The sequence below is a fragment of the Cucurbita moschata genome, unplaced genomic scaffold (genome assembly GCF_002738365.1).
Source record: "Cucurbita moschata cultivar Rifu unplaced genomic scaffold, Cmos_1.0 Cmo_Scf00036, whole genome shotgun sequence".
In the NCBI taxonomy this organism is placed as follows: Eukaryota; Viridiplantae; Streptophyta; class Magnoliopsida; order Cucurbitales; family Cucurbitaceae; genus Cucurbita; species Cucurbita moschata.
In genome coordinates, this window is record NW_019268552.1 from 205,574 (window position 1) to 228,054 (window position 22,481).

The 22,481-nt window shown below is 38.6% G+C and overlaps 4 protein-coding genes across 9 annotated transcripts; 3 read left to right on the forward strand and 1 right to left on the reverse strand.

Annotated features, from left to right (window-relative positions):
- The first annotated feature begins 61 nt into the window (after window positions 1-61).
- Window positions 62-3,862, forward strand: LOC111431407 (B3 domain-containing protein Os01g0905400-like). 5 transcript variants are annotated; one of them, XM_023068031.1, is made up of 7 exons: window positions 62-873; window positions 909-1,054; window positions 1,439-2,402; window positions 2,483-2,563; window positions 2,706-2,789; window positions 2,872-3,017; window positions 3,484-3,853. In XM_023068031.1, the coding sequence occupies exons 2-7, from the start codon at window positions 923-925 to the stop codon at window positions 3,742-3,744; spliced, it is 1,668 nt and encodes a 555-aa protein (XP_022923799.1). In that variant the 5' UTR covers window positions 62-873; window positions 909-922; the 3' UTR covers window positions 3,745-3,853. The 5 variants fall into 5 exon arrangements, with proteins under 5 accessions (XP_022923799.1, XP_022923800.1, XP_022923801.1 ...); XM_023068032.1 differs by having other exon boundaries at window positions 62-211; window positions 907-1,054; XM_023068033.1 differs by having other exon boundaries at window positions 62-211; window positions 912-1,054.
- Window positions 3,863-3,985: 123 nt separating this feature from the next.
- Window positions 3,986-11,769, reverse strand: LOC111431405 (telomere length regulation protein TEL2 homolog). The gene is made up of 13 exons (XM_023068029.1): window positions 11,555-11,769; window positions 10,181-10,209; window positions 9,969-10,071; window positions 9,438-9,609; window positions 9,007-9,183; window positions 8,663-8,796; window positions 7,882-8,158; window positions 7,130-7,344; window positions 6,779-6,877; window positions 6,193-6,698; window positions 5,327-6,096; window positions 5,031-5,229; window positions 3,986-4,358 (listed from the first exon to the last, which is right to left on the reverse strand). Exons 1-13 carry the CDS (start codon window positions 11,715-11,717, stop codon window positions 4,200-4,202), a joined length of 3,003 nt encoding a protein of 1,000 aa, XP_022923797.1. The 5' UTR covers window positions 11,718-11,769; the 3' UTR covers window positions 3,986-4,199.
- A 203-nt stretch (window positions 11,770-11,972) lies between these two features.
- LOC111431410 (26S proteasome non-ATPase regulatory subunit 6 homolog) lies at window positions 11,973-15,046 on the forward strand. The gene is made up of 8 exons (XM_023068039.1): window positions 11,973-12,219; window positions 12,341-12,455; window positions 13,456-13,546; window positions 13,628-13,773; window positions 13,874-14,093; window positions 14,173-14,281; window positions 14,368-14,536; window positions 14,655-15,046. Exons 1-8 carry the CDS (start codon window positions 12,084-12,086, stop codon window positions 14,827-14,829), a joined length of 1,161 nt encoding a protein of 386 aa, XP_022923807.1. The 5' UTR covers window positions 11,973-12,083; the 3' UTR covers window positions 14,830-15,046.
- An 833-nt stretch (window positions 15,047-15,879) lies between these two features.
- On the forward strand, window positions 15,880-21,900 carry LOC111431408 (uncharacterized protein slr0889-like). Of its 2 annotated transcripts, none has more exons than XM_023068037.1 (12): window positions 15,880-16,274; window positions 16,348-16,476; window positions 16,562-16,756; window positions 17,056-17,103; window positions 17,186-17,314; window positions 18,372-18,496; window positions 19,158-19,268; window positions 19,709-19,817; window positions 20,062-20,180; window positions 20,701-20,854; window positions 21,127-21,259; window positions 21,428-21,900. In XM_023068037.1, the coding sequence occupies exons 1-12, from the start codon at window positions 16,158-16,160 to the stop codon at window positions 21,490-21,492; spliced, it is 1,434 nt and encodes a 477-aa protein (XP_022923805.1). In that variant the 5' UTR covers window positions 15,880-16,157; the 3' UTR covers window positions 21,493-21,900. The 2 variants fall into 2 exon arrangements, with proteins under 2 accessions (XP_022923805.1, XP_022923804.1); XM_023068036.1 differs by having other exon boundaries at window positions 15,882-16,274; window positions 21,127-21,271.
- Window positions 21,901-22,481: the final 581 nt, after the last annotated feature.

The following is a 22,481-nucleotide window of genomic DNA, read 5'->3' on the forward strand; positions in this document are numbered from 1 at the left end:
GGGCTCGACAAAAAGCCCAAGTTTTTCTTCTTCCTCGAGCAAGACTTGGCGCTTGCAGGCATGCATTTTGCAAAGCAGCTCGTCACTGAACTCGGCGAGTTAAACCGGAGCTCCCACGGTGGCTCTGCGGCTTCGACAAAGGCATTGCCAGACTGGTCTAGAGCAAGAACAGTGGCTCGTGATTCTAGGACTTGATCACTCTTCATAAAGAGTTATATCGCCTTTCTTCAAATTCCCCTTTTGATCTTTTTCCTTCTTCTTTTCCCTTTATTTCGACTGTTACTTGCTTCAAGTTCATTGTTTGTTCAAGAACATTCTTAGCTTTATTAATGCGTTGAAGGATCCTTCAAAATTCCGATTGAGGCTTCACATGAAAGCTGTAGGAAGCTTTCTGTCTCGTCGGCATCTGAATGAGAAGTGCATTATAGTTGGTTTACGAGGCTGAACTTGGTTAACCCTTGGGAGTTGCAGCCGCTTCGATTTTCCTATTAGAACTTACTAATCTCACTATTTATTTTTGTCAACTAGCATGATCGGGTTCTAGTTTTTCTTTTCTGTGCCTTTTGTTGGAATGATCAGCTTTATCTCGAACCTGTCCTGTTTACTCATCCTTTAACTTGAACTGCAGTGGTTTTGACTTCCCTTGTGCTTACATGGTGGATTTGAAGACGTATAAATTGCTCTGGAAAGGGATTGATTTAGATGATGTGCTTTTAAAAATTGATCTAATTATGAATGCCTCTTTGAATCCAGGAAGTATTTCACCGACGAGAGCATCATTTTTATCATAATTGTTTGCTTCTCTGAAATTTAATTTTGAACCTCTTTGTTTTGGATAACATCCACATGGGTCTTCTTTACTCTTCTTTATCTCTGTGCTAACAAGCATTCTCTGTTGCATTTCAGTATAGGGAAGCAAGAGATGAGCAGCAAGGTAGAAGCCTGTCCAGAATGCACCCAAAGATGCTTACGTTTTCATAGAAAGACAGGGAATTCATCATCTGTTACGTCGTTCTTCAAAGTTATGTTTGGGGATCGCTTTTCTGAAGTTGTGGTATGATATTATTTCCAAAATTGTCTCCAACTTTCTAATTTTTGGTATTTGTTCATGTTAGCTCTTTACAATCCCCATGTCTGTTTTATACAAAATGGTAAATTGCTAATTGCTTGTGGTGTTCGAGGACAGTGCCTCGTTTAAGGTGTTGAAATTCTTATAACTATTAGATATTGAATGGCAACCCCTGAGATCTTTCCTTTTGAAAAATCTCCCTATATCTGCCCCTGCAACTTATTCTATTTTGACAGTGTCTATGAGTTCATCCAGTTCCCTTGAGTAGTTATGTGCTACAAGCGAAATATTTTTTCCGAGCTAACATTTTTTGCCATTGATGCTGCATTCTGTAATTTTATTGTTTTATAATTACATTATCTTTTGCAGTTCTTCCCACCTATTTTTGCATCTACCGTGTTGAAGTTGGTTAATAAAAAGGTTGTTCTTGAGGATTCTCTTGGACAACAGTGGAAGGTAACAGTATCCAATTGCGAAGGATCTCTTGCTTTTCAAGAAGGGTGGAGTGCTTTTTCATCAGAGCATAGCTTAGAAATTGGAGATTTTGTGATCTTCAATCACATCATGGACTTGTACTTCAATGTTAGTATCTACACTAAAACTGGTTGTGAAAAAGTATGGTTTGCTGAAAAAAGCTATACGAGGAAAAGAATTAGAAGTACTTGTCCTGTACTTGAGATAACTAATGAAGGTTTGTCAAATCCACAAGCTTCAAGCCCCTCTGTGGGTTCTGGATCCAATGTGACACTATCTCAAGATAAATTTCACGTGGCTGGTTATCAAAACATGAATGTATACCAGGGTAAAAGGCGAAAGTACCAGAGCAACGATGAATGGCACGGACCTTTAGACATTGTTGATGATTCGTATTGTTTAATCGACAGGAACAAGGATGTAGGACCGGAGGAAAACAGAAGCCCCTTATTTAACTTGTTTTCCATGGAAATGCAGATGGTCAATTCCTGCATCAATGAGAATTCCACAAATAAAGCTGCTCAGGATGAGATAAACCCGAACTGTGCTTCCTCATCGCAGAATACTATAATCAGTGTCGGCCCAGTTAACAGTGTTCCAGTAGATATAAGAGGAGACATGGAAGTATTGCCTTCAAATGTATCTGCTAACAAGATAAATGATAAAAGACAGTGTTTTGAGGAGGCTGACATAAAGATGAGTGTCTCTGATAAAGATCCTTGCCACGACAGGACTATAGAGGTTCCTTTTATTTCATCTGCAACAAATTCCGATCGAAACGTGGAGCCTTTTTGTGACATGCCATTAAAAATCATAAGAGACTACCAGAATGTACCAGCAATGTGCAACACAGCATCGAGTGAGTACTGAAGTGATACAATACATTTCTAATATTCGGGACGACTTTCACAACTAATTATGTGTTAATATATATTTCAGCAATTACAAGACATGATCAGGGGTCTAGTGTGAAACAGGAGTACCCTCCAAATTCCTTGAAGGTTAAAAAATGTCTGCACGGTTTGCTCTCTATTCGGGTTGCTCCTTATGCTTTATAATTGTCGATTCGTTCTTATCTGTAGAAAAATAAGCTTCATTTCTTGCCCTCCAGAATCTGACATTGTTGTAACGTTAGCTCATTGCGAATGCTGTACGCAAACAGGGGACGAGAAAAAGATCATTAAAATGGAACCATTGGAAATCAAAACAGAAGTGAACAACTGCGGAGACTTCATTGAACAAATACGTAATCCAACTCAATTTATCACATCATTCCCTTGCAATTTGTGGTTTTGGCAAGTCTAAATTGAGATTTCTTTTGCTTACAGTGGAGCCAAAAGTCATTAAGGAGGAGTTCCTTGAAACGTCTAACCAAAGTGGTAGAGAAATTAATGATACAACTGATAATGCAGACCCGATTGGAACTCCAGCCCGTATCTCCTGTGTAGTGGCTAAAGATACTCTATCCTTTCTGGTACGTTAATGCCAACACTTATTTCGTTAAGCGTGTAAAATTTATTCATGTAAGTTTAATGGTTATATAATATGCTCTAGTTTAGATTTGACAGAATATTGGTATTGATATTGGACCTCTACTCAAAAACCTCTCATGAGCGAGCACATTAGATATTTACCTAAACCGATTGGTAGAGGTCCTTTAGCAAATCTCGTGTTAGTCCCAAGACATTGATGCTTACATACACACACTCATGTATGGACATATTTATGTGTGATATTGTATGACTGAGAGTACTAATTGCATACAAACTATGCATGGATGCATCTTCACATTCCATTCTTCATGTATGTACTCAAAGAAGCTCAGAGATTCACAGATGATCTTGATTCGTTTCTGACTACTCGGGCGTTTCCTACATGATATGAGCTAATTACTTGTTGAATCTTTACCATTTCTCACTTTGTTCCTGCTACCCATAAAGGAGCTGCCGATGACATTTCACCTACCATGTTCGAGAGGTCGAAGAAATCCAGAGAACAAGAAGGTAGTGTTTCTGCGGGATCCCAGTAAGAGATTGTGGCCAATTCTTTACCATGAGATGCCTAATGTTCAAGTTCTAACAAGTGGGTGGGAAGCTTTTTGCTGTGCAAATAGAATTGAATCTGGGGACGAGTGTTTGTTTCATGTCAAGGATGAGCTCGAACGTGAATACAACGTTAGCATTAGGAAATGTAAAAACTAGCTGATTACATAATTCTAGAACTCTTACTTTTGGGTTTCCTGCTCAAATCTCTTGGAAAAAAAGAGCACAGGTCTCAAAAAGTTTGGTGAAAATCATATTGATTACCATATTTGCTAGACATTTTCTTTCTCCTTGAGCGTTTTTTGTTAGTACAAACGGCACAGCATATGCAAAGCAATGACTTCCCAGAATGAAGGTTTTGTAGGCATTAAAATCTTATTTTCTTTTACATAATGGCTGGTTACTTGTGCGTTCGTTTCTTATAAATCACTTAGAAACATTTTTACTACGAAAGAGATCAACTTAAACCCGGATTTACAAAACAAAACCCCAAACTGTGAGGGAAAATAGCTGAAGTTTAAACTCCAGTGAGCATTTCACACCAGAAAATAAACTACCAGAGCTCAGAAGAGTGGCTATGAGGATAGTTTTGTTTCATTTTCTGCTTGTTTTCTCTAATATTTCACGTCGGAGAAGGGGATTTTGATCGTACCCTTTGACAAATCTGAAGAGAGAGCAATGTTTTTGGCCTTGAATGGGCTGTTTGCAGATTCTAGTGCTCGAGTGGTTTGGAGAGCCATCTCAGAATGAAGTTGCAGACACGTCATAGCCATCTACGTACCAAATAAGCAAAATTAGTGAAAGTGGGCATAGTGAATCAGTAAATTTGTCTCAAATGAATTATGTAGGATGAAGAAAATGTAGGAGTTTTTTATGAAAGAGTGGAAGCAATTTGATACGTTTTTCGTCTCGAAAAACAAATTTCATCGATGAATGTAATAAAATGAGTGATTAAGCTCCAAAACACTTGTATGACAGTATTCGAGTCTCAATTTTCATACAATCTTTTAATGAATTTCTAATCCTATGGTAGTTTTGAAACATCCTAAAAGATTAACGGTAATATTGCAACTTTTGAAAGAACTCGAAAAAATTTTAAACAAATGCAATTTTCTTGGTAATTTGCCTTGCTGTTCGACTATGCAACTCTAAATCCACAAATAAGGTTATATGGTTCATATAACCTTATAATGAGTTTCAACTCCAGTGGTAGTTTTGAAACATATATAAAAGGTTGATGGTAATACTGCAACTTTTGAAAGAACTCGAACTTGAACATTTTTTTAAACAACTGTAATTTTTTTTTGGTAATTTAGACGCCTAGATGTTTGACTATTCGAACTCTAAATCCACATATGATACTCCTATCAACCATAAAGCACATGAAAGTACAACATGGAAACCTAAAGCATGATTTCACTACTTTAACCTTTAAAAGTCCTTACCATATAGCATTCTCTATCTGGGTCCGAGTCGGCCACATGAAGAGACCACGTGCGAACCCATTCAAGTCCTTCGGATATTTCAACGTTTCCTTCGAGCAAGCTGGATACTACGTAAGATGGATGTATGGCTATCAGAATGCATGAAGCTGCAAATAGAACAGATCGCCTGACATATGCTTCCTTGTGATGGGATACCTCACTGTATCACATCGAACATGGGTTAACCCAAAAGCTTTAGTTGATAGGTTACGGTAAACTTAACGATATCGATACTTCAACATAACGTTATGTTATACCTGGATCTTAACATATCTAAAAGAGGAGGAGCCAGCACGGACGCTTCGGGATGCATGGCTGCACATTTCATGCACACACCAAGCATATATATGAGTTTTCCCAAGACAACGAAATCCCGATTCAACAAGTCAACTCCATGTCGTTTCTTATCAAAGCCTTGCATAGCAGGAAGCATAAAGGCAGCTGCATGCCCGGGGAACTTATTATGAGATAACTCCATTTCAGTATTTTGCATGTTAGCTGATCTCAGGCTCCAGCGTCTCGTCTTACCTCTTTTGACATGACTCGGTTTTAAGGGTAGTTCTCGCTCATAACTATTCGACCAGTTCGGTAAATTTCCTGTTCCTGATATCTCTTTCCAGGAACCAGCTCCAGGAGGCCCTTTACTACTTGGCAAGAACCATGGTTGAGTCTCGGCGGTTGTAGCTATGAGAGTCCTTGACCGATGTTTCGGTTTCATAGTTTTCGTATTAGAAAGCTCCTGAGCTGCATCCGTCATGATATCGAGTATCATTATGCGCTGACTGGTATCCACATTAGGCGAATACAGTAGTTTATTGAGAATATTAAGAGATTCAACCGGGCACATAACAACCAAGGCAACCAACGCTCTTTGTCTCTTGTCTTCAGTTGAATCTTCCTCTCCTTCAACAGCTATGTCGGAGCATCGGATTTGAATAAGCGTTCTCACGAGATCTGACGCTACGTGTCTAAGTTCATCGGGTGATGCTCGGATGAGCTTCTCAGAAACATCAAGAGCTCTCTCTACCTGCACAAAATGCAGAATATTACGAGCTCACAAACACCTTAAGCTAATTATGATCTAACTCCAGGACATTAACCAACAAGAAATTGAACAACTCACCCCTTCAACATCATCAGATTTACGGAGTGACCCGACTACATCGACCAAATGTGATAATTTTTTCTTAAGATCCGTGTCATCATCTGACAAATCATATGGCTGTAACGATGAGTCACTGCTCGAATCAGATATATCACTTTCATTATCGTCATTATCGTCCTCAGAAATAGATCCACAATTTAAGCTAGCTGGATCCACAATCTCATCTGGATCAGCCAGCTTAAACTCCCAAATGTTCTTATTTTTACTTCTTATATTCTGCCCAGTCCCCACTTTGGCAGCATCAGTAGCTTCTTTTTTCTGAACCAAACTAGTAGTTTGTGCTCCGATCATGCAATCTATATTCTCTTTTTTACGAGTAGTGGACCTGAACTCCCAATCGATGATGTCTCCCACGCAACTATCATCAAGATACAGAGGATTCTTAGGGTCAATGACTTTAGAGAACACTAGAGCAACATTGCTAGCCATTTTCCGAATCCATTGATTCGGATTCTCCAGCCTACCTAAAATCGAACAAAACATTACAGGAAAAATTACACTTCCAAAAAGGAAACTCTATCAATACAACTAAAACTGGACTTACAGCTAACCCCTTGAAGAATCGAGGGCATAACGGTCTTAGTTTCATCGAGTTCCTCTTTAGACATTAATTCAAGAGAAAGACCAACAGCTGCAGATATATCTGATAGTTGGTTAATGCAAATAAATTCAAACAAGTGCAACAAAATACTAGTAACTAAGATCCCCTTTGATAATTATTTAGTTTTTGAAAACTAAGCCTAAAACGTAGTTTTTTAAAACTTGTTTTTATTTTTTGAATTTGGCTCAGAATTCAAATGAAAACCATGTTTAAGAAATGATGAAAAAAACGAGTTTAATTTTCGCAAACCGAAAACCAAGTGACTATCAAACAAGACCTAAACAATGTGGATACAAGCTTGCTGCTCAAGCGTGGCTGATTGGACAAACTCCTTTTTAGACCATACTTCAACCAGGCGCTGCACTGTCATTAAGAGGCTGCTATTACTATGACCTTTCTTGAGACAATTGGCATCAGGTGGGCATTCAAGAATTGCAAACTGTAGAATCCAGCGCAGGCAATGAATGGGGAATACCTTCCAGAACAAAAATTTGTCAACTAAAATGGACCTACAAAAGCACATAAAATATAATCTCAGTGTCCAGTTAGACCACAATCAACAAAACACCCAGAGGTGAAAAAAGAGTTCTAGGCAAAAAAGTTAAAAAAACCAACGCTTATAAATTCGACCTCCCACGTTGCAGGAAATAGGAAGCATTATTGTAACAACCCAAGCCCACCGCTAGCAGATATTATGCTCTTTGGGTTTTCCCTTCTGGGTTTCTCCTCAAGGTTTTTAAAACGCATCTGCTAGGGAGAGGTCTCCACACCCTTATAAAGGATGTTTTGTTCTCCTCCCCAACTGAAAGGAAACCCCAAAAAGGAAAATATCTGCTAGCAGTGAGCTTGGGCTGTTATAGTTACACTCTACTAGTTATACACATCTAAAATGATATGAATTGATGCATGATACGGTACATACAATTAACTTGTAAAACGTATCATCAAATGCATGATTTGTATCTAATTTGATTCTTTTCTCCCTTTCTCTAGGTGAAGGAGGGTGGGGAACACATGTATTAGACCTGCAGTTCTTGATCACTGACCTGACCGACATTCGTGATCTTAGACTACGATGAAAAAGTAGCCAAAGCACCCAGTAAGCATCAACATCACTCTCACATTTAGCAGCTAGCTGATGTAAAAGCTGCTCAGAAATTTTTTCAACAGCATAATTATCTTTAATTGTTTCCATTATCTTCAACCAGAACTGAAAATTGGGGCTTGATTCAAATACGTCAGAGACAGTTGAATGAGCATTTGACATTAGAACGTCGTGGACGTGCTTCATAATACGTGGAATTAATTCATTTAGTAACAAGTCTGCCAAAACAGAAAAGCCAAATAATTTGATTATTATACGTCTCCTGTGTGATGAAACAAACTCAATGATTCTTAGCTACATTTAACAGAGATAATCCTAAAAACAACGACTTTTAGCAGCTTTTTAATTATGTCATGACACGAGGGTCCTCGATTGTCTACCATAAACATGCAAGTTAACAGTCATAAATGAACGTTATCCTATTGCTTGGATATCAGCTCAGGCAAGGTTAGTAGCTTCATACAACCTTAGTGCAACAAGACTGAAAATGCCATGCCACATTATGACATGAAACGTAGATTATCACATGTATAAAATTCCTACTTCATTTGTGAAGAACATGACAACTGGAAAAGAGAACCAAAACTTGGTTGTGCCAATTATCATGGAAAAAAAATGGTTGAACTGCTTTCTAACCGAGATCGACTCTTCCTAAAATTTTAATTTTATATATAATAAGAGGCGTTTAAAAAATTCAATTCTACTACACAAATCTTGCTAACCTGCAGATCCACGTCGACAAATGCGAGAAAATGTCTCCCCCACAAACATCATGGCTCCATCAAGGTCAATATACTTAAGATCTTCTACTTCTGCTAGAGAAAGGAGTTGATTGGTAATCTGCTTGAAGAACAAGCTAAAGATCTCTTGTTATGAAAAACAGTAGTTTGATGGAAAATTTTCACAACTCTTCTCAGTGCAAAATGCATAATACTATTTCATGTCAGTTGAGTACTTAAAATATTAAAATATGAAAATACTTATCCCCATATGAAACTTGTTAAAATATATATAGATTCTCCAAAACATGAGCCCAACACACAAGGAATTAGAGAGATAAGGATACTGTGATGACAATGAGTTGGATGCCCTGGATTGTGCTTTGTCAGGAATTGATGTAACAATTTGTGCAACCTTGGAAATGGCTGGTATGGTTACAAAATTCTCATATTTGCAGGATTCCCCAAATTCCTTTGCCATTTGAAGTACTCCATCCTTCTCGAGCAAGCAAAGAACAATCAATCTGTCTTACAAGCAATGAGAACAAGATCAAGAATTAGCTGTGTAAATCGAACGAAACTCTCATAACTATTGACAACCAAGGAGACGAAACTGAACATTTGGAAGAACATAATCATCGAGGCGCTAATGTTTTTCGAGATTGGATGATGTGAATGGTCAATTCCTTAATCTTTGGATATGCAGGAATAGAAGGGGCAAAGGGCAAAGGACTAAAACTTTCACAAAGACAGCATAAAATCAGTGACCATACCGCACCTTTCAGTATTCGAGCATACAGCTCGAACATCAACTCCATCACTTGCATTTGGTTGTAGACAAGGAACGAGGTTCTGAGCAACCTCGATGACAGGTCCGTCAACAAAGAAAATGTCATATAAGTGCTTCTTTGCCAAAAAAGGGAAACACGCCAACCAACTCGATGCAAGCTCTGTACAGATTGGCAATGCATAACACAAACACAGCTGTTTATAATATTACAAGACCATTTAGGTTATAGATCAAAATGCTATGTCTAACCAGCCATTACAGAAGCTAAACTAAATAATTTTGGACTCAGAGAAAGTTAACTATCAAATGAGTTCTGAGTATCTTGGTACAAATGAACTAATCTACACTTACTTTCAATTACACTTCTACACCATTCATAAGCTATGCATGAAATTATTTTGTTGATCAATTTGCAAACGTCCTTCGCTAAATGCGTCATTATTTTTTAATTTTGATTCTTGCAATATATGAAAGCATGAATCTAATACTATAGTACGAAGAAGAAAGATGTAACATTACCAAGTAATAAAACCTGGGACAATGCTGAGAAAGCAGCTCCATTATAAAATGCATTCCAACATTCCAGCCTCTCACTTTTGGAAGGAAGGCTCGAACTGAGGATCTGTATGCACCACAAGCAGAAACCTTACTACCTGATATATGGAAGATAGAGATTCCCAAAAGAAATGCTGGCTTGATTGTGAAAGTTTGATTTCATAAACTATATTAACCTGGTCCCTGTAGCTCTGACCAACACACTCTGCAATTTTTTAACGCACAAAACAAACAAATAACTCATAAATGGATTTCTAATGAGATTTTACACAAAGTTTTAAAATTTTGCAGTGAAGTAAAAAGTACGTTAGAATGTGGCAGACTCAAAATGGAAAGAGAATTAAGCAGAATTACAAGATGATCAGTTCAAACAATTCATCTAACTTCGATTTTAGGGGGAAATAAGAACATTATATTGTTCATACAAGGTCTCTGCCACCAAATAGTTGAGGTTAAAACGTCCATTTATGTTAAAAAGGAAGGAAATCTTAACAATTTGCCAAAAAAATAAACAAGAGTAAAAGCTAACCACCATATGGACAACTACCAAAGAATTATCCTGTGAGATCCCACCTCGGTTGTGGAGGAGAACGAAACATTCTTTATAAGGGTGTGGAAACCTTTCTCTAGCAGACACATTTTTAAAACCTTGAGAAAAAGCTCGAAAGGAAAAGTCCAAAGAGGACAATATCTGCTAGCGGTGGGCTTAGGCCGTTACAAATAGTATCAGAGCCAGACACCAGGCGATGTGCCAGCGAGGAGGCTGAGCCCCGAAGGGGAAGGATTGGGGGGTCTCACATTGATTGGAGAAGAGAACGAATGTCAGCGAGGACGTTGGACCCCGAAGGCGATGGATTGTGAGATCCCACATCGGTTGGAGAGGAGAACGAAACACCCTTTATAAAGATGTGGAAACCTCTCCCTAGCAGACGCGTTTCAAAAACCTTGAGGAGAAGCCCAAAGAAGACAATATCTGCTAGCAGTGGGAGTGGGCTTGGGCTGTTACATATTCTAACATAAATGTTATTCATACTACAATTTTTTCATAACCAAATGTACCGAGTGGATGAAGTTGTCCCACTGATCAATAGTAAATATTGGTTCAAAGGGTTCAAGGTGCCCATAAACCACCGTAGCAATGAGCAGGGCAATCACCTATCAAGGTTTTCTTATCAAATGTAGTAGCACTAGAGTCCGTTGTCCTTGTCCTATGAGAATAGTGAAGTTGCACAAGCTCACCAGACCACTCGAGGATATTAAGAGTAATTTAGAAAAAAACAACTTCATTTGATAACCATTTGCCATTTTGTTCAATTAAGCTTATAAACACTGCTAAATTCAAGTCCAAAAAGTTTACAAAACCAAACTACTCGAGTCTATGGGGAAAAAAGGTGTACAAGAAGGCTTATTTATAGCTCATAGTTCACAGATATGAATGATCATTAAATTTTTCTTTACTCGTTTCCTAACTATCATAATCAACTCATTCGAAAACTCCGAAAATGAGAAAAAAAAAAAAAAAAAGTGCAGGCTAGAGAGTCGAGACTGACCGGCGATTATAGACGCATCTACAGGGAAGAGACGAACAGCTAGGGAATGAAGGGCAGATATGACTTGGTCGACATGCTTCGCAGTCTTTATCGTCGAGATAACCTCCGCCACCTTCTGCAGGACCTTGGCCTCAAGCTCCCTCTTGTTTCCACTGCCCGCCATGGTTAAAGCTTCATCGCCCTGCAAGTTTTGTGCGAAACTCTGTTTCTCAAAGGAAAATAAGAGAACTTTGCAATTATCCCAATTGGTGGGCTTCATTCGATCGGCCCATATCTAACCCAATCCAGCCCATTAGTATTGGGCCGGCCTGATCTCTAAAATATTTGGGCCAGCCCGTAAATAAAAAATTACTAAAAAGAAAAAAAAACGATATATAATATAAATATACGCACCGTGAATATATAAAGAACTCCAGTTCCTTAGTTAACTGGTTGGTCTGCTATCTTGGTGCCTCCTCCTGCAAGAAAGGCATCATAGAAACGAAGCTCAAATTCCTCACTCAGCGAGTCATCTCATTTCTCAGTCGCAATGGAAGGCCAAGAGGGAACTCAGCAGCCTCATCTCGTGCTTGCTCACAAGCTTTTCCTTCTAACTCATCCTGATGTTCAAGATATCGAGAAGGTCCGTCTCACGGAGGAAGTATTGGCTTCCGTTAAAGCTGATGGTAATTTGTCGATTGCTTCATATTCTTAATGAGTTTCATTGAATTAGCACTGCAATTTCTATCTCATGAAATGGGTTTTTTTTTTTTTTTCTCCTCATTATTTGTATTTTATACCGTGTAGATATGGCTCCGTTATACGAAACCCTAACTGGAAGTTCGCTGTTGGATTTGGATCGGAGCGTGTTGGACTCGATGCGCGCTAAGAACGAGGAGGAGTTGAAGAAGCTGGACGAGAAGTGAGTTTCTATATCGTCGTGGATCTGTGTTCTTTAGTGTGTCTTAGTATGAGGATTATGTGGGAGAATTCAACTGAAGTTCTTTGAGTATACGTAAATGTTCATTATTTTTATCATCGTTGAATCGGGCATCGATTAACAGTTTCACACCCACTTAGCCTCTTTAATGGGAGGAGTTATTGTTCAATCCATTTGAACATATACACTTTAAAGTTCAGTGAATTCATATGGAGGTGTAAATCTCTTTTACTAGAGGCGTAGTTCTATATCCCTTTTGGATCTTATTCTACCACGTGACCTTACATTGCCGAATTCCTAATCGATTGAAGCTTATGCTGCTATGAATATTTTGATTTTGTATGGTGTCCTTCTTTGGTATTTTTTGATTTATGGCAGTTGAATGCAATGAGCTGGACACTTGGGTATGTGCGTGCTCCCCCTCCCCTTTTCAGTATATATGTTAAAAGAGTCCTTGCAGCGTGCACAATGCCTTTTGGATGCGTACTGATGGGAACTATATTTCTAATTCACTAAAATGTGTTAAATAACCAACAATACAAGAATAAAAATAGTGTTCTAGGTAATTTGAGGAACCTAGAAGCCTCCCTTGAAGCCAGGCTCCGTTTGAAACCCTTTTTGCCTTCTTCCTTTATTTACGACCATTATTTACCCACGTTGGATTTGGATATCCAATTAGTTTCTTGGAAGTTGGGAGCAATGTATTGTCCTGGTCCAATGAACATGAAATAAGCTCTTCCAAAATTGGCTTTGTGCATTTGGTGTCTAATACATGACTATTGTGTTAACAACTGTTTGATCCATGTCTAACAAGTGTCCAAGTGCCATAGAGTGTCCAAGTGCCATAGAGTCCAACATGTGTAAGACTCGTACATGCTAGCCTAATTAAAGTGTATGCGCTTCTTAGTTGTTGTTTGTTATTTTGATTGTTCTTTATTTACTTAACTGCGATGCTTATATATTTAGTCATTTTTTTACTTAGGATTGCTGATGCAGAAGAAAACTTAGGTGAAAGTGAAGTTCGAGAAGCTCATTTGGCCAAATCACTTTTCTTCATTCGTATTGGTGATAAGGTTGGTTATCCAAATTTACTTCCCAATTTCTTATAGCACTGGTCCATGACTTTCACATAACTTTCTACATTTTGAACTCAGGACAGAGCTCTGGAGCAACTCAAGGTAACTGAGAGCAAAACAGTTGCAGTTGGACTTAAGATGGATTTGGTTTTCCATACACTGCAGCTTGGATTTTTCTATATGGATTTCGATCTCATCTCCAAAAGTATTGACAAAGCGAAAAAGTACACCACAATATGAATTTATTTATCACATGTGGTATCGTATTTTTTTAAAACAAATATTTGTGTGTTCTTGTTTGTAATTACTTGCTCCCTATGCCAGCTTGTTTGAAGAAGGTGGTGATTGGGAAAGAAAGAATCGTCTGAAGGTGTATGAAGGCTTGTACTGCCTGTCCACTCGAAACTTTAAGAAGGCAGCCAACTTGTTTCTGGATTCCATCTCAACTTTCACCACATATGAGCTTTTTCCTTACGACACATTCATATTTTATACTGTTCTCACAAGCATTATTTCATTGGATAGAGTGTCTCTAAAGCAAAAGGTATATCCACGGATTTGCAGTCAGCTTGTTTTTAATTTTTTTTCTTTTTGTAACGTCAATTTTAATTTATTTCCTGTAGGTAGTTGATGCTCCCGAGATATTGACAGTGATCGGAAAAGTCCCATATCTTTCCGACTTTTTGAACTCATTGTATGACTGTCAATATAAATCATTTTTTTCAGCCTTTGGTAAGTGGAAATGTAACTCAATGTCTAAAACTATGATTGATGGTCTGCTAGTTTCGTGTCTCATATAGTTCCTTCAACAAATGCAGCTGGTCTGACCGAGCAAATAAAATTAGACCGTTATTTGCATCCGCACTTCAGGTATTACATGAGAGAGGTCAGAACTGTTGTTTATTCCCAGTTTTTGGAGTCCTATAAGAGTGTTACTATCGAAGCTATGGCAAAGGCATTTGGAGTATCTGTGGAATTTATTGATCTGTAAGTGGTCATTCATTGTTGTACTTTTTAAAATATTTGTGAATAGAAGAAGCTTTTGTTATCTGCATGATGTATAAAGGACCGTTCTCCCTCTCATAAATTCTCTTTATGGTTTCAGGGAGTTATCTCGCTTTATTGCCGCGGGAAAACTTCATTGCAAGATCGATAAAGTAGCAGGTGTTCTTGAAACTAATCGTCCTGATTCAAAGAATGCTCTGTACCAAGCTACCATCAAGCAAGGAGATGTCTTACTGAACCGTATCCAGAAGTTGTCTCGTGTAATTGATCTGTAACTAGGCCTTTAGTTGATTTGAAATTTGTTCGAGCCAAAAAGCCTCAATGCACGAATGAAGTTTGAGCATTAGAACTTCGTGAAAATGGCGATGTAATATTGTTTCGAACATATCAACATCTCTGGCTTGCTGTTATCACTGTCGCTTGATTTTGTTTATTAACCAAGAACCTTATTAGAAATTCTATGAATGCTCTAAACCTACCCTTTTCATGCTCTTTTCTTCTTCTAGGTGCTTGCTTGTTCTTTGGCAGTTTATATTGCCTCTTGTGTACTGAGTGGAGTAAACAAATCCACAGTGATTTAACTCTTTGCTTATTTCAAACAAGTGGTAGGAATGCTATTTCTGATCCAGGATTACCTAGCTTCTTGCTTGACGATGATGCTGTAAATGCAATGCCCATACCTTTCAGCTGTAGAATCAGTCTCCAAGAGCCAGAAATTGTGGCAAATAGCTTGTAATGGTATGTGTATGTGCTTTGGATATTCATTGAACTTAAAAGTGCTTGCAAATGCAAATGTACTTTGGATATTTATTGAACTCTTAAATGGGGAATTATTTCAACTTTGAATGTACTGCTACTCTTTATTGGTTTGGGATAAATAACAATTTCTACCTTGCTAGCGAGACATTAGGCGGTGTGCTAACAATGATACTGGACTCCAAAAAAGGTGGATTGTGAGATCCCACAAAACTTACATTCTTTGTAAAGGTGTATAAATCTCTCTTTAATAAATGCGTTTTTAAAACTTAATAAACTAGTTTTTAGACAACAATAATTTTTTTTAGGTGATTTGTGACAGATTTTAAATGGAATAAGCGAAAGTATGTGCAAGTTATTAAGTTATTAGTGAACCTAGAGGAAGGTAATGAGAGGAAGAAAAGTGAGTATTAAAAAAGGTTTGAAAAGGGTATAGAATTCTAAAGGTTTGGTGGGGGTTATAAATTTTATGTTAACATTTTGGGCGTGACAGAACCTAACAAATTATTTCAGCTGGTGACGAAACTAGTGACGTAAAAGGTTGAAATGACGGGAGGAGGATTGGGTTTGGATCACGAATTGGGAATTTCTCCTTGAATGAACTCCAAAACGCAACTGAAGCAACATCGCACCCTATGCAAGGATTTCCCACGCTTTCTCCGCCACAATTTCTGAAGTTCTATACAACCCATTAATGGGCCATCGACCCACTTGGTTTTCGAACAGGGGCACTCTTTTGTTTCCTTCCAAGCCGTCCTCCATGGTCACGCGTGTGTAGAGTATCATCAAAGGGTTGGTAAGCACTAAAATGAGAGGTCCATTTTCAGATAGGAGCTAGGAATCCACCATGTTCCCTCGCTTTGATTTCAGCGATGTTCAACAGAAGCTCTCCACGCAGTTCAGACCTTGGGAGCGTTCTTTCCAATTCTGGGTCCGTGTTGCAGACATCTACACTGGCTACAAGGTCTGTGTTTATGCGTGTAATGTTCAATTGTTTTAGTTAATTGGCTGTTTAATTTGCTTTGTGGGTATTGTAGGTGCTTCAGCTACGAGTGAAATTCGAGAAGGATGTGCAGAAACAGGAGGCAATGTGGGAGAATCAACATGAACATGCAGCCGAGAAGATTTATGCTATGTGCTCTGAAATGGGTGGTTTCTTCCTTAAGGTATGCTGTTTACACCCCCTTTATCAGATCATACGGTTTTAGTATTAGAACAATTAACTTATTGGAGCTGAATTTTATGAATGAGGTTGCTCAAGTTATTGGGAAGCCGGATTTGGCCCCAGCTGCTTGGGTGAAGAGGCTTGTTACACTTTGTGATCATGCTCCAGCAACACCTTTTGATGTTGTTCAACATGTTGTGGAGAAAGAATTGCATACAAGTCTCGGTGAAGTCTTCGAAACATTCGACCCTGAACCTCTTGGTTCGGCTTCCATTGCTCAGGTATCCTGACCGATAGTAACCATTTATCAAAGAATGACTCTGGTTATTAAATGATCGAAGAACTAGGAGTAATTTACTTACTATACTTAGTAAATTACTATACTTAGTTGACATCGTTCAGTACACTGTTTGGCATAAAGATGGATATTTCTTGCTCATTGTCAAACAACCACTTGTTCAAAAACCTCGTCGGGGTTAATAGCTTCCATGTACTTGAAAGGTTATTTGATAGTGTGTACTTAGTGTTTGTAAAGAACTAGTAAAGCTTGTCCCTGACATATTTTTTGTGCTCAATTTAGGTTCATAGAGCTAGGCTAAGGGGTGACAAGAATGATGTTGTGGTCAAGGTAAGGAAATTTTAAGACCTATCATATTTTCATAATTTATGGTCTCTTAATCTCATACTCCGTCCTTATTCATACGTCGTAGGTGCAACATCCGGGAACCGAAGATCTAATGATGACCGATATTCGTAATTTGCAAGCCTTTGCCTTGTATATGCAAAAGACAGATATCAAGTTCGATCTATATTCTGTAACTAAGGAAATAGAGAAACAGGTGCAATTCCTCCTCTTTTTATTGTGATTACAGAAAATGGTGTTATTCCTTTTGCCACTTGTATGATGCTTTTAGACTATTCTCTTTTTAAGCATGCCGACAAAAGTTCATAGAATATTTAGTATCTTAAACCGGTAACAGACCGTTGATCTCTAAGTTGTTTCGTTATGTTGCCCTTGTTGACCACTTAATCAACCCACCATGGTTATAATGATTGTCTAGGTCTTCGCATGGCCAGATGGGCGCCACTTAAGGGTCACCGCTTCTTTTATGGCAACGTGAGGGTCACAACCTACTCTCTTCATAGTTAGGTTGTGACATTCTCTCCCACTTTAACTAGTCATCGTCCTAATGACTTACTTGGGGGCTCAACCAGTGTTAGGTTGTGACAATATACGTGCCCTTTTGTGGAACTCTTGGAGAGATGCAACGTGAGGGTCACAACCTACTCTCTTCATAGTTAGGTTGTGACATTCTCTCCCACTTTAACTAGTCATCGTCCTGATGACTTACTTGGGGGCACAACCAGTGTTAGGTTGTGACAATATATGTGCCCTTTTGTGGGACTCTCGGAGAGATGCAACGTGAGGGTCACAACCTACTCTCTTCATAGTTAGGTTGTGACATTCTCTCCCACTTAAACTAGTCATTGTTCTGATGACTTACTTGGGGGCACAACCAGTGTTAGGTTGTGACACTATGCGTGCCCTTTGTGGAACTCTTGGAGATCGAAATCTTCGGAGTTCTGAACATAGCTTTTTTCTTTTGATTCTTTTTGTGTTAAGTATAGTATACTGCTTCTTCATGGTGCTCGTATCACAACGTTCGTAGTTTTCGCCTCTCTTGGAAGGCTTTTCTTTGGTAGACTTTTGTAGTTTTCGTGTGAATATACTTCTATTGAGCTGCAGCATCTATCTTGCAGTTTTCATTCTTGAAACTTCAATGCATTTGTTTCAGGCTCTTCATTGCTTCATTTCATAATATCATACTTTTTCATGTCCTCTTTCTCATGATGTTGATTCTCATCTTGGAATCTCTTCCTTCTTATCTTTTCAAGATTGGTTATGAATTTGACTTCGAGAGGGAGGCCAATGCTATCGAAAGAATCCGTCATTTCCTGTGTAGCAACAACAAAAAGAGTCCGGTATTGGTTCCACGAGTGATGAAGAACATTGTTACCAGGTACGTGCAGTTAATGATTATGTAAGAAACACCCACAATTTTGTTTATGAACAAGAGCAACAAGGGAAGTTTAAGAGCTCCCCACCTCTCCCAAATTCTCAGCAGAGAATGTTTAGAAAGCAATAACATTGGCCTATAACTCCTCTCATACCACGGTCCCCTCTAGCGAATCGTATTGGGCCCCAGACACAATAACATAGCTACCTTTCACACGCCCGCCCCGTACCCCGCTCATGCTTCCATTCATTTACCTTTGTACTCTGGGCCTATCATAAATATGGTCAGCAGACATAGACCATCACTTTTTCTGTTGCTTTTCATTGGCTCTCATCCTGGGGACAGATAATTTGTCTATTAGGAATTTATTCAATTTTTCCAACAAAATAGAATTACAAATTCATCTTAGAATTGGATGAATTTTTAGAACGTTGAAATTCGAACCGAGGGGTTCTACAGTTGATTTTATAAATGATGGGAGTTAAGTTACTTAAATTTCTTATTGCTGATGAAATGCTACTTTCCAACTATATCATAGTTCGATGTCGAACTTCTTTGCCATTCAAGTAAACTAGCGTAACGTACTTCTTAGGTGGTTCGGGAACTATCTTTGCTCAATCTTGGTCGAGATCTTAGTGATCGAGTCTCTTTTTTGTTTGGTTAGGAGGGTGTTGGTGATGGAATATATTGATGGAATCCCAATCCTCAATCTCGGCGATGAAATAGCAAAGAGAGGCATAGATGCTAATGGCAGGATAGCTTTAGCTTCAAAGCAGTAAGCATTTATACTGAGAACTTCTCTTTATTTTAATGGGATTTTTTCTTTATTGACATGGCCGAACGTCTTGTCCGACCGTTTCCCTTGCAGTTATTGCCTAATTTCGGGTCTGACGTGCAAACTGAGAACTATTGTATGGATTACAAATTTAGTTTTGAAATGAAAACCCGTCGACTTAATATCCGACGTTAGTGTTTGAGACTACTTCTCTATTTTCTGTCTTATAACCTCGAGAAACGTGCACTTCTTCGTGAACTCAAATTAATATTTTCCAGGTTTTACATAATTTTTGGCTTCGTTCGATAACCGTTTCGTTTTTGGTTTTTGAAATTAAGCTTATAGACGTGCCGTGAGGGACGAACTTCAGTTATCGAGCAGTATATTTTCTATCTCTCCTGAGATTACTGAAACACGTAGGGAAAATTTTAATATTGCAGGAAAATTCTTAGTAGTTTGACACTGGCATATGGACAAATGATTCTGAAGAGTGGTTTCTTCCATGCAGATCCTCATCCAGGAAATATATTGATCTGTAAAGGCTCAGAGGCAAGTCAGCTACTCGAATTTTCTATACATGTTCTAAACTCATAGTAATTTTTCGTTTTCGTGGCATATCGCGCTCGCATCTTTCTCGCACTACTATAAATGTGGTATGTGGAAGATATCGAGATTTCAGGAGTTGATACCTCGGTGACGTTTAGATTGGCTAGCTTAATGTCTTGACTTTCAATTTTCCCTGTTTCGATCATGAATCGAGCTGAAACCGTAGTTTGTTTCTCCGTTTTATCAGGTAGCGTTGCTTGATTACGGGCAAGTGAAAGATCTTCCTGACCGGTTGAGGCTCGGTTATGCTAAACTTGTTCTCGATATTGCTGACGGTGATGCCACAGGAACAGCTGAAACCTTCAGGTAATAATTATAGTCTGCTTGGCCTGTGTTGTGTAAGAACTATGTCTTACTCGTGATAATATTGACTCAAACGATCACAAAGATAACCCATCTCGTGATCAAGAACAACCCAACTAGCTATTTCGAGCGTCCTCGAAACCTCGCCTCCTAAGAACTCCTGTTATATTCCAAAATATCAAAGCATGAAAATTAACTGTAACAACCCAAGCCCACCGCTAGCAGATGTTATCCTCTTTAGGCTTTCCCTTTCGAGCTTCCCTTCAAGGTTTTCAAAACACGTCTGCTAGGGAGAGGTTTCCACACCCTTATAAAGAATGTTTTGTTTTCCTCCACAACAGATGCGGGATCTCACATTAACTCCAGACAACATACTAATATAGCGCCTGCTACGGCACAGGCTTACAAAACATAGAACAAACTACCCACGGCACACGAACAGCTTGTCCCTTGGCTAATTCCGGTTACACCCCTTCTATAACATCTTCATACTAATTCTTTTTCTTTCTTAATGGTTCTTCAGGGAGCTTGGGATAGATACCGTAAGCAATTGTGAAAATGTACAAGAAGAACTGTTTAAGTTGGCTCTGGTAATGTTCGATACTAGGCTTCCCCCCGGAAAGGTGTTGATGCAACCATTTGCAGAGGACTCTTCAATAAAGAAAGTCGGTGTAAAGGTATAGTTCAGGTTTTACAAATATGAGATCTCACATCGGTTGGGGAGGAGAACGAAACATTCTTTACAAAGGTGTGGAAACCTCTCCCTACCATACGCATTTTAAAAGCCTTGAGGAAAAGCCCGAAAGGAAAGCCCAAAGAGGACAATATCTGTTAGCGGTAGACTTAAACTGTTCAGCAAATTGATAGTGCTTGTCTGTAGAGGTATATGTATTTGTATATTTGTATCAACTGAAAAAAACTGTTCTTCTTTTCCGTTTCGCTACTGTAGTCGTTTCCCGAGGAACTCTTTTCCATACTTCGGACTATCCAAATCCTTAGAGGATTAAGTGTCGGTCTCGGGATCAATTACTCGTGCGCTGAACAATGGCGACCCATTGCAGAAGAAGCATTGTTGCTTTCTGGTAGGCTAGAAGGTGACCCTTTTGAACTCTTTAGTCTAAAACAAAACTCACTCATCTGTTTGTTTTCTGGAAGGATTGTTGAATGAACTTCACTTCACTTCACTTCACTTCACTTCACTTCATTATGTCTGTTATTCATTTGCGCCAGTCTTTTCTGATTTCTTTCAGGTAGGAAGATGAATACGACGAGTAAACGTGGATTCTTAAAGAGATTGTTTTCGAGATCTAGCTGATTCGTTCTTGACGAGATGAGCGATATGAACAAATATGGATGCGTCTAATTGGTGAGAGATGCTGACAGTTTCTTATTCGCTTATGGAAATAAATACTCAAATTCATCGTCGTGGTCGTCATTCTTTAACCGGTACGAGCTCTCCTCCATAATAGGCTTTTCCGAGCTGCAGCATCTGTTTGGTGTTAGTAGGATAATGGCTTGAACTCCATGTTTATGAAATTGAGAGGTACACACATTCAATTTATCACATGAAGCTGATCTTTTGTCTGATTACTTCATGTTCGAGTTCAATTGTGTTAGCTGTTGCTCTTAATTCAGTGTTCCATGGCAACTCATGATCATGATCTTGCCTCTTGTCTCGATTAGACTGATACATCTATAATCAAGACTCCATTATTTTCTTAAAGACATTTTTCTTTTTGAAGATATTATGATAATTAAAACTTTGACAATAATTTTTTTAAAAAGTGCCCTTTTTTCTACGATCGAGGAGCTCGATCTCCTACACCCAGAGACACTCGTGGCCACCTAACGTTAGGAAACACTTTTGGTCCCTGAAAGTAACAATTTAGCTTCTACACTTTTGTCCGAAACAAGTGAATTCTTATACTTCCAAACTTGTAACTTGCTCGAAACGAACGACTCAAACGGGCAAGGGTTGTATAAGTGGAATGAGGGAAAGTGGGCTGCTTCTTAGCGTTTCGGAAAATGAGATTCCGCTACCGCCAGAATTTCTATCATAAGATCGATTGGGATCACATTGCTTAAACAAACGAACTTTGAACTAGTCTTTTTTGAATTATCTGAAGCCAATAAGTTCCTACAGTTGGAGCTCATTCCTCTCCCTTCGTCTTATTCTTTTTCATCGAGTGATCTTTCATATCAAAGAAAAAAAGGAACAAGCATCTCTTTGGGTAACAATTTATTCTAATTTCTGTTATGTAACGAGTTAATTTTGATTGCTCATAAGTACATTTGGTCTCTAGC